General features: G+C 39.2%; 1 protein-coding gene across 5 annotated transcripts in view; it reads right to left on the bottom strand.

Moving 5' to 3' along the window:
• The window catches only part of ROBO2 (roundabout guidance receptor 2), a 1,057,727-nt gene that overhangs the window by 103,790 nt on the left and 941,800 nt on the right, over positions 1-12,137 (bottom strand). For all 5 annotated transcript variants that reach the window (XM_027648665.1, XM_027648666.1, XM_027648667.1 and 2 more), the window contains one exon: positions 3,462-3,586. In XM_027648665.1, the coding sequence (XP_027504466.1) occupies positions 3,462-3,586 (125 nt within the window). The remainder of the gene's footprint in view (positions 1-3,461; positions 3,587-12,137) is intronic.

Below are 12,137 nucleotides of genomic sequence, written 5' to 3'. Positions count from 1 at the left end.
TCAGTCATTACTGCAGCTCTGTATAGCTCTGCTGTGCTTTCTAATGATGATTCCCTACTAACTTGTAAGCTTGTCTGTATGGGCTAAAAATAGAATCTAAAAGTGTAGAATAGGGTATTAAATGAATTTTCTGCAGACCTTAATAGTTTACAAAAAAGGATTTGGAACTGATAAGCAACAAACTGCTTAAGAAACAAATAAGAAATATAAGAAACAAATTCTGCTTTTAAGTGAAACTCATGCCTTTATGGTTTTGGCAGTAAAAGGAAAGTGATACGCTTTAAATAAGATCCGACGCTCTAAGTATCCTTATAATTGTATTAACCTACAAGGATACTTGTCACCCTAGGCTTTTCCATTGCCTTATTTCAATGGCAATGTTCAAGAAATTTATAACAGCAGATTTTTTCCTCAAAAATCAATATCCACCCAGTAAACATGTCAGATCCAATAGGAAAAAAGTGTTAAAATTCTGAAGCAATTTCAGGCTATGGGACTGAGTGGATCTCAAATAATTGCCTTGTTTTCTGAACTGCCTTGAAACTTTCAGAATAACTTCTGTTTGGCACAGATACCTACTGAATGAGGGTATTATGAAAACTTCACTAAATTTTATGAGAAAGTGGAGAATTTTGGCATGGCTGATCTTGACTCCAATTATCACTCATTATGTAAAGTATATAAAGAAACACAATGTAAAAGACAGTGGAAGGATCAAGCTCCTAATTATTAAGAGAAAAATAATCCAGAATCCTCTTTATCACTGCATTAGACAGGGGACACTACTCTTCTTTTTGTCTTCAGCATGGGCCTCTCTTCTCTGGAAGGTGCCATGTTCCAGTAAATATTTCACACATCAGGAGGAGTTCACCAGTCTCATGACTCCTCTCTTCAAAGATCAGATAACTATGAACTGTAACTTGTCCCAAATTACAGTAAATTGAGTAAAACCTCTTTCTGAAATGTTTTTTATAATTTCACTATTTTAATTAGTTGTCGGGTTGCTCATCTGGACACACATTCTGGGTTGCGAAAAGTGGGACCGAAGACATCCCTGATACAATACCACTGAATTTATCTCAAGGAAGAATTTAATCCACAGGGTCTAAAGATTACACACACCCTGCCCTCATGCATTCATTGGTGGGTGGCTGTTGAGCTCTGGGAAAAGGCCACCAAGTACAAAGGGCCAGCTGTTTATGCACAGGCTGGCACAAAAAATTACTCAGGAGGGAACAGCTCCCCTCCCTTCCAGCTGGTTGTGCTCAAAAACACAGGATCGAGAAATGGAGTCTCAATGAAAAATGCCCCACAATTACTGGAGTGGGATAACACGACTATATAACATTACTTCAAACACTAAATGTGGAGCTGCAAACAGTTCCCCAAGTAAAAGCAGAAGTAAGCACTGTAGAGACAAGAAACAATTTATAGCTGGGCATGCAAAGGCGAAAAGTCACGTAATTTGGCAAAAACACCATCCTCCATTTGTATGATGATATACAGTGTATGGAAACTCACCTCCCTTATGGCATCTCACTGCAAAATCTGGCAAGTTATATAGTGAGAGGGTAACCCTAACCTGTGTTATTTCACTGATGATCAATCGAGATTAACAGGAGGCTGTTGTAAATCACACTGAGCTGTGTTTGAAGGTTTGATTATAAAACATGTAGGTATCAATTTTTATGTTGCATTTATTTGCCAAAAAAGACTATTCTAACCCTTGGGGATCTGTTTCTCAATATGGTAATTAATTTTCCAGGTTTGTAATTAAGCAGCTTCAACATGGTACAATCAGTAGGTAATAACATTCAATTAAAGACACAAGATGCATTTTCACCTTAAAATGTTTTTACCCTTGAAGTGATAGAAATGGAAGAGGATAAAATAGAGTATTAACACTTTTCAATTACGCTAAATGACTTTAATCCTGCAAATGATGTCCTACTTTAATTAGAAGCTCTTCTCTTTATTACAGCATGATGGATGTCCACTTTATTAGATTCAAGTGTGACACTATAAGCTCACTTTACATAAACATTACCATGTTATTAAAATGCTCTACAAGGAAGGGTTTTGAAATGTCTGCTAGCACATTACTATTTCCTACTTTAATTTCAACATACTATTCTACTTTCCCCTTGGAACAATTGCCACCTTAGTCAGACTCAGAACACTTTGCTTTTCCAGGGTGTGTGATCCATGGAGGCTAAATCTAAGTTTCTCCAAATATTACACTGAGAGCTACACACTGAAGGTTAAGCTTACGCTCAGACAAGCTTATTTTCATAAAGCAATAGTGTTGTATCTTTGTAAGCCACAAAGATAGCAGAGCACAAAATGCTGTCAGCCTGGTCCTGTCATTCTGGAATAGCTTTCTGATCTCATGAGAAGGTGAAGGAGAAGCAGGTGGGGCAGAGCAGGAGATCTGTGGTTCAGCTCTTATCTCACATTTTAACTGAGCTGGTGCACACAGTGCCTCCAGATCTGACAAAAGGCACGTCTGCACTGCACAGCACAGTGTGGATACGTGAGTTAACTCACATGGGGGAAAGTAGCACAGGGGTCTGAAGAGACCAACCAAAAGAGAAGGGTATATTGCATAGATATACAGACAGGTGTAGCCATGACAGGGCTCAGCAGGGAGCTGCAGAAGGCACTGTCCTTGGGTGTTCATTTGGCCCTTTTAATTTTTTCTCAGGTGCAAAAGAGAAAACAGCACGTAGTTTTTGCAGTGCTCAAATTTAACATACTAACATGAACTGCACACTCAAAGTGAGGAGGCCTGACTTCTGCTGTAACAACGTGCCAATGCAGAAACAGCAGTAAAGAAATGTTATAACGTGACATTCAAACCCTAAGCTGTGGAAGCCAGTACTGGCTGACGGCAACGCCGATTGCCACATCACAAATTCTACCTGCAAAAGAGATCGGGGAAATATTTCCAAAACCAGATCTGGAAACTTCCCGGGACAATTTTACTCAAGAAAGCATCTGCGTGTTCAAAACCTATATCTGTATGCTCCAGGAGAATAATGCAAATCAGCTTGCGAGATACGTATCTGCCTGATCATGTCTAGACAGGTTGTGAACTGTAATTACTGACTCTGATTAGTAAAAAATTGAGTCATACCTTTTTTTATCTACTGTGCCTGTCTCACCCACCTGTTTGTTGGGGGCTTCAGAATGCAAAGCCTTTACAGTTGCTTTCTGTACATCCACACAGCACCTAGCCCAAGTTACAACAACTTAAATGGCCTTTGTATTCTTTATAATATCAATATTTAAAAAAAAAAAGCAGCAAAAATTTCAGTGCAGAATAGTGATAGTTTAAAAAGAGAAAGTCCTGTGAAAGATTAAGAGAATCTGTGAAAGGTAATATAAAAAAATTTCCTTAAAATTTCACAATATAACTATTTAGAAAGGCTTGAAAGACTTATAGGGTGCTTACAGCTTACCTGACTGCCCTCTTTTTGCCAGAAAACAGCTGGCTGAGGATTTCCTTTAGTTTCACAAGGAAAAGTCACTGTTCGACCTTGGGCTACAATCTGGTCTCGTGGTCTCACCACAAACTGTGGAGGAGCTACAATGTAAGGAAAAACATAGTGTAAGTTTAGCATATTTTGCAAGGGAGAGACAGGGAATACTGAAGGAAAGAGACGACATTATGGAGATTTGTTTTATGTCAGAGGACATGACACCAGAAACATTAATTAGTATAGACAGAATTAATATATAAACAAACAACAACAGCGACAGAAAGAGCAGCAATATATGTATGTGACATCCCCAGTTATTAAAAAAAAAATAAAAAAGGAAATAAACATTACAACCATACATGCTAGAGTCAATTCTGATGACAATAAATGCTAAGGAGCACAGTCAGGTGTTTATATTTCTGGCTCTGAATGTATTCTACCTTTGGTCTGGAAAGGTACCTGCACTCTCATAGCCTCTTATGCTTCATAGAGCTATCACGTGTTGTAAGTATGAATTAGGATGAACAGACTGTCTTTCTCAGTCTAGCCCTCTAGACTTTTTAAAATGATTGAGAAAGGAAAGGAAGGTCTGGATGACAGCAGAAGAACAGAAGTTCAAGAGCTCTCTCAGTTCTCTTAGAGGCAGTGTGGTCAAGAATGAAGTGGGAAGGAGGAGTTGCAGTAAAAAGAATGGTTGATAAAACAACACAAACTTGGGAAATCCAGATTTCAGCTAGTTTAAAGATTAGAAGGAAGCAAAAGTTGAAGAGTTAGTGGGCAGAAGTGAGTGGTGAGTGAGAAGGAATAGGTATTCCAAGAGATCAGGAAGAAACAAGGAAAAGAAAAAAGGAAACTGGGTTCAAAGCAAGAGAGAAGAACCAGGACTGGCTATGTTTTCAAGTAGCTGGCATTAACAGTGTTCAGACATACAGGACCAGGAGGCACAGTCAGAAGTGAACAATTTCTAAGAGAGAGGAGTAGTTTGACTTGTTCTGGTAGGTACTGACAGAGAATAGAGAGTCAGTACTTGGTGGGAATGAGAAGGTAGAGAAAAGGTGTTAATGTGTAGAAAGAAAGTGAGGAAGAAGCAATATCAGAGCGTTTGAGAGAGAAAACTTGACATCAGTGACTATGTTGAGCATGATGTAGTAGTAAAGCAAATGGCTTTTCTATGAGTGCTATGAAAACCCTCCAGTCTTGGTTCATTACTGAAACTGGACCTATACTATTTTGCATATCTTAAAAATGCAAGCAGTGTCTCCAGATATTCTTATCAAAAGATCAGCTAACTTTTGGGGCAGGCTGAAGAAGGGGACAAAACAGTAAAAAAAACCCACAAAAAACCCAAACAAAAACCACTGCAACACCCCACCTTCATTTTCTTCTATGCCACTATTGGTTTTGCAGTTGTGCGGAGGGATGGCTTAGGAACACTAAGCTTTTAGGTAAACAGAATTTAAGTGTTTTAGAAAACCGTATTTTCACCATTATAATTACAAACTATTTAATTAGGCGCGAAGAGCAATCAAGACCCAGCTTCCGATTACACCTGCTGACAGCACAGACACAAATCTGCTAACTGCATAGAAATGCAGGCAGACCTGATTTTTTTTGAAACACACTTTGCAGTGATCTCCTGAGGTACTTCCCGAGGCTTTACAGATCAGCAGGAGTCTAAAGAGCATCAGTTGAATAATGCTGGTATAATACACTCTTTAAAACAAGAACTGCAAAGCACTTAATAAACATGAACCATCATAAATTTAAAAGGTAGAGGGTATTTCTTCTGCCTCACACTCCTAAACACAGGCTTTGGCCTTCTGGAAAGAAGTGTCCACCTCTTCCTCCACCTCAGCAGCTGTTAAATTGTCTAAACAGGCAGGGACAAAGGCCTTAGTGCCCTGCTGCTGCCTGTTTATAGCCATATGTTTTGAGGTTTCTATAAGGTGTGTCTATACATACTCTAGGAAGTGAACTCATGATATTCTACTCTTTAAGTGCTGAGCTGCAGCGAGTTACTTGTTTTTCCCTCACCTGGTTTAACCAAGCAATCTGTATGCAACAAACACCCACAGGTGTCAGGAAGCAGCAGTGTGATAATCAGTGCATGTGTTAGCTCAGTCAGTCACACAGGAGGAGAGAGAGAAACCTTTAAGCTCTGAAGTAGAAACCTCCCCTTCCTTAGGTATATCTTAGGTATCTCTATGGTTCTGACCACCTACTTAACAAAGGTCACTGGACTAGCCCAGTGTTTGCTGCTCAGCCAACAAACAGAAGTTCATTGCCCAGGATATCAATATAGAATCAACAGCAACCTCAGGCACAGCAGAGAGAAGAAAACCTCTCCAGGTGTTATACCTGCTTTTGACAGGAACGATGCATGAGTCCTATGTCTATGCTGCCTTATGGGTGGCCTCGAGACCATAATCTTTCTGTTGTGATGCTAAAAACCTGGAGCCAGGAGACCATCCCATAGATAAAACCTAAGCATGATGGATGCCTAAGATCACTTCGTAGGCAATGCTTGGTGCACTGGGGGTATGTTATACAGGCAGTGCTCTGAGGCAGCTCAACAGCAGCAAGAAGGGCTCGGCATTTCCATGAGCCCATCTTTCAAGTCATGTAACTGCATAAATGCAAGGCAGGAACGTTTAAGGGTTCATCTGAAACACTCTCACATACACAAGGCTGTGTTGTAAATCAATAACTCCAAGCTCTGAGGAGATACAACAGAACCAAATTTGTTGCTGTAGCAGACTTTCCAAGGATCAAATTAAGATAATTGGTAGTCAAGGTACAATGAGAGATATACATCCTAGTTCCTTACCTAGTTTCCAGTTTTTGACCTATCCCTAACTTTGAATATCTCTCACTTTCCTAAGAGCAGAAAAACGATCTTTTTTCTTTCTTTCTTTTTTTTTTCCTTTTTTCCAAAAACAGGAAAGGAAAATAAGTCTGTAGCTCAGACAAGGATGGATCCTGTTGTTCCGAATGCTGCCTTCCACACACTAAGTCCTTTCCAGCTTTTGCCATACTAGATGAATAGATCTCTGGCCTCAGAGCTATTAAGTTAACCTTTCTAAAGACCCCAGCAAACAACAATATCTAGCTATGCAATCACATATTTTCTAGTTTCCTCTGCAGCCATAATTACTGGAAATTTACTATAAAAAAAAAATGAATTGGAGCTTTTATTCACATCAGAGTTTCTTCAGCTAAACTATTTAACAACATAATCTTAAATAACATGAGAAACATAATTTTGGAAAAATAAAACACTGTGTGAGTTGTTTGGGTTTTTTTAACTTATTCAAAGACAGGGTTCTATAATGAAAGAAACCCTCCTTTTGTTATAGTTTGTTGTCATATTCAGCTATAGCTCTGTTTATAGACAGACTCTGATTAAAATAATATTGTTTATAGCATTTAAACAACGTTTTCACCATATCAGCTTTATTTGCCAATTTCTAGTCAAACAGTGCAATTTGAAAAGTGAAAGTAACACTTAATAATTGCAGGATAAATTCTTGGTCAAGTATAACTACCCAAACACTAAGACATTATCCCCAGAGAATTCAGTGTGACCCTACTCAGAGACAGCAAGGCTTCTTTGACAGAATAAGCACTTGGGCTCTTCAATTTTCCTAAAAACAGAGCTTATTATGTTCGTATATATATGCTGTTTATAAAGGTGGATAAATATTATTACTTCCACTTTGCAGAAAGGCTAACTGATATCATGACTTGCTCAAAGCGCAGCTTCAGGGGAACGCTGGACAAAACTTATTCAAGTCACTATTGCTGCTCTCAAATTAGGTGAATTTTAAAAACATTCTGAAAAGGTACAGTTAGAGAAATAACAGCAGGTTTGATCAGCTTCAGCTGTTAAAGTTATGTGGTACTTAAAGGCTTCATTCAAGCTAAACATTAAGGTCATTAGAAGAATCTGTTGAAAAAACTGTTATGAAGCAGCAAATTGACTGTTGTGCCTACCAGACTATTACTCTTTACTGTTTCAGATGCAGCATTAAGTGCATAGGAAGAAACAGAGTGGAAAAACTCTTGCTTAATTAACATCTGAAAGTCAAAGACAGTGGCTCCAAAATGAAATATATCGCTCAGATTCCAGCAGACTAGCCATAACTATGGTGGGGGGAAAAAAAAAGAACAATTAAGATTACAAACCTAGTATACTTATATTGAAATTGCTGCCCTTTTTTTTTTTTAAGAAATTTAAATAGTACATAGTAAATTAGATGTGATTTCTGGCAAATTATGCTTTGATACTGCATTCAGCAAGCGCTGGCTTCAATCAATGTCACACCAAAGCTCTGTTATGCTAATAGTGCTCGGGAGGCTGAGCGGGATGATATGGAAATCAGATGGTTGAACATGAATAGAAAGCACAGGCCACGTACGAGGGGGCTGTGAGATGAGGGGATGGGGGGACCCTAAAGGTTAATCACATCATGTTCAGAACTGTTTTTACAGCACAGAACAGTATTCTGTGCAAGAATTAAAATGGAGATGGAAAAGCACGAGCGGTAGTGAGCTTTAGTCATGTTGTTCAAAATGGGAAGAGTGCATTCCGCTGCACTCTTTCTGGGATGTTGGTTTATGCATGACTGAAGGGATCTGTTATTCTATTAATAAATGTATGTGAAGGTAGCCTCTGCTCCAGTGTTAAAGAGCTTCATGAAAAAAAAAAATCCAAAACCAGACACTTCAAATTGTTTCAAAGGGATTTCTCAACACTTCTTCAATCTTAATAGTTAGCAGAACCTCTAATCTGATGGGATGGATTGCATGCATTTCTTTCCCAGTACTGTTACTGAGTACTAAAGGTTACACTGAGCCAATAAGAGCTGATAAAGCTGTTGATGTAGAGAAGCTTGCCTGAGACAGTGAGTTCATCCCTCTTAGGTGAACTCTGGTCATCTGATAAGAAATGTGGCAGACGACTCAGGAGAGGGGAAAATTACCAGATAAAAATATGAATTTATAGCAAAACGTACATTGATCCCATATCAGGCACTAGCAACATTTTCTTCCAGTGATGCAGTTTTCTCAGCTGCCCCTGTGATTTGTGGTTCATGCTGAATTCAATGATCCTAAGGGAATTCTATTATCATAGCTTGATCACAGTACCTTCCCCAGCCCAGAGGCCCTGGGGTTCACACATTATATTGGTGATTTCAGGTAAAAGTAGATATAGCAGCAAGTTTTACTCCAGTATCGTTACTGCAACAGGCTGGATCAATTAGCCAAGGCCAACTATGTGAGGTTCAACAAGGCCAAGTGGCAAGTCCTGCCCTTGGGTCACAACAACCCCCTGCTGGGGCAAGAGAGGCTGGAAAGATACCTGGTGGGAAAGGACCTGGGGGTGCTGGTTAACAGCAGCTGAACATGATCCAGGGTGTGTCCAGGTGGGGAAGAAGGCCAATGACACCCTGGCTTACATCAAAAAAAGTGTGACCAGCAGGACCAGGGCAGTGTTGTCCCCCTGTACTCAGCACTGGTGAGGCCACACCTCGAATCCTGTGTTCAGTTTTGGGCCCCTCACTACAAGAAACTGAGGGGTTGGAGCATGTCCAGAGAAGGGCAATTGAGATGAGGAAGGGTCTGGAGCACAAGTCCTATGAAGAGAGACTGAGGGAGCTGGGGTTGTTTAGCCTGGAGAAAAGGAGGGAGACTCAGGGAAGACTTTATTGTTCTCTCCAACTGTCTGAAAGGAGGCTGTAGCTGGGTGTGAGTCAGTCTCTTCTCCCAGGTAACAAATGATATACAAGAGGAAATGGCCTCAAGTTGTCCCAGAGGAGGTTTAGATTGGATTTTAGGAAAAATTTCTCCACTGAAAGGATCGTCAAGCACCGGAACAGATTGCCCAGAGAAGTGGTGGGTCACCATCCCTAGAGGTGCTTAAAGGATGTGTAGATGATTTTCTACAAACCTAAACGATTCTATAATTCTACCATAGAATATGAGGTTTTATTCAAACTTCATGGAAGCTGGTAGAAATTCTCCTATTGGCTTGTATAGTCTTTGGATCAAATCCATTGAAAATATAATATATTACAGGAAAAGAGTGACAGCAACAAATTCCAAGGTCTTAAATTACAGATTTGACAACCTTTAATTACGACTAATTTCAGTTGATAGTCAACTGCATGTGAAATTCATCATGAAGATCACATAGGCAAGCTAAAGTGATAAAGATGAGTGCTTCATTTTAAACTGGAATTGTTTATTATCCATAAATATATTTCTATGACTGGTTCAAAGGGGGCAAAGGGAAATATGCTGACATGTAAATATCCGAAGCAAAAGTCAGATAATGGTAGGTAGAAAAGCCTTGAGGAACAAGAATAAAGACACTGGCTGTTAAAGCACCAAGATTCTGTAATCTCAGTTCTGCTTCCAGCAGGGAAGAGACAGCAGAGCAACCAACTCCCATTCTTTTTCAGCATTGTACATTTGGAGCGACAAACTAATTTCATTTGGGCAATTAAATTTAGGCTTGGTACAAAGTTAGACTCAGTAGCTCAGTCTGGAGGTAAGAGAGTGATAATGTCACTTTGCCCAAATTGCTTTTTGACTTCTGAAACCCCACTAACATCCCAATCTTCTTTTGCATAGCCCACAAAGACTTGAAGCTGGTATCTAAATGCTCCTCTCAAATCCTTACCGCAGTGAAAACATTCATGTGGCCACTTCAGCTGGTTTTGATACACATGAATATTTTAAGAGATCGAACTCAGTTCCACTCTTATCAAATACAGATCAAGACTTGCTTCTAAAACACTTACACAGAGAACAGGAGAAGCCCCCAGACCTCCAGGTAAAGTAATATGTATTTTGCAAAGGGAGGTAACCCTTGATGTCATCTATGGAGTAGGACTACTCATCTCTAGGATTGCTCTGCTAGTTCCTCAGATAATTGAAGGGCAGTACAGGAACTCTTTAAAGAGAATAATGATCCTCTGACTTTGTGTGTCATTGGTTAAATTTGTCTAGAAGGTCTGGCAGATATTGGAATTTCAGGTACTTTTGTGAAACAAATGAAAAAAACCCTGTAAGGTCTTACTTACACACCTTGTAACAATGTTTGCCCTGAGCATGGCATGAGCTGCCAAAAAGTGCAAATGCAAAGGTCTAAAAGTTTTGAAAGACACTTCGCAAGGCTCTTATTGATGATGGAGTAAACAGAAGAAAACAGAAAATATGTGCAGTCTCAAACACTAGAAATCTGGGCTGATTCAGCAGTTCTTCCCTCATAAATTTAGATCTTCTTAATGGGTACTGAAAGTGATGTGTGGTTGTTAGGACACAAAGTTATTAGTGCACTATTAGCTATGACTAATGATAAATCAAGGGAGTAGCCTCTGACACAGGAGCCATTACAGAAGACTGAGACAACTTAGGCCTATTACTAATTCAGATCTTTCTTATCAGGGATAAATTAATGGAAGTTGAGGATGATCATTCTCTTTAAAGGGAAAAGGCATAATCTTATAGTGTGCTCCAGTGATTAGGTGTGTTCACACACGGGGAAGGCAGGAACTTCTTAGCACACGAGTTATAACTGAGTTACCTGGAAAATGAGTTTCCTTTTTTAATCTGCCATGAGCATCACATTAACATAGGAATCTATAACTATTCCCTAGGCTGCATGAGTGCAGTGGTCTTTGAAACAAATACACAGATCTCATTTTGTGGGAATTCTTTTTTAAAACCATGTCTTCTTGCTTGTTCATTTATAGTGTTTTCTTTGTTTCATGATTTCTTCTTCAGGTGAATGGTTCTGCCAAAAAACAGAGGAATGAGTAGTTTATGGGGTTAACAAGTGATTCATGAAGTCCTTCACTAGATCCATGATATTATTTTAAAATGACATGGGTGGAGGTGGTTTGGAGTCTTCTGTAAAGCAGCTTCCCATAACCTGGGGAAGTTCCAGTAATCCATAGCTTGCATATCAGAGCAAGAGGTGGAGAGTGGGAAGTGGGGTTTCAGCAAGTTCATTGCCAGGACCAGTTCTCCTGCAAGTGTCCTTCATTCTGCTCTTGTCTCATGGAAAGTGAGAAACTCCTTTTTTTTTTTTTTTTTTTTTTGGTTTGTTTGCTGTTTTCTGATGAACCGTGTAAAAACACGACAGTGCGAAAAGACCACACTTCAATCATCTGAGAATGCTAAACCTTCCTTCATACTAATTGTTCTAATTTTCAATTAAAATTCAGGTTCTGAATTTCACATATAACAACATTTTTATCCTTCAGTTGCTCTGAAACACTGAAGCAGAAAATCTCTTAAAGCATCGAAGCATAAACACTTCTTTCTTTCTTTGCAAGAGGTGAAAGAAGTCTAGAGAATCAATAAATAAAAACCACTAACTGTCCTATATATTTTGACATGTAGAATCTCTCTTTTATCCCTAAATGACCCAAAAGAATGAAGTGGGATAAACCTTCATGGTGGAAAAAACAGATTTGTTCCTCATTCTTCCCTAGGACTAATGTTAATAAGACAAAACTTTGAGAATAATTTTAAAGAATCCAACTCTGTCTCTTACATAGCTGAACAGAAAGACATCTACTTTCTGCTCCCACATCCCCATTTCCAATGCTCTCAGTTCATCACCAGCACTTTTCCTGACCCTCT

Source organism: Corapipo altera, unplaced genomic scaffold (genome assembly GCF_003945725.1).
Source record: "Corapipo altera isolate COAL_440 unplaced genomic scaffold, ASM394572v1 58, whole genome shotgun sequence".
Classification (NCBI taxonomy): Eukaryota; Metazoa; Chordata; class Aves; order Passeriformes; family Pipridae; genus Corapipo; species Corapipo altera.
The sequence above is the reverse complement of the archived record's forward strand: the minus strand, read 5'-3'. Positions and strand labels throughout refer to the sequence as shown.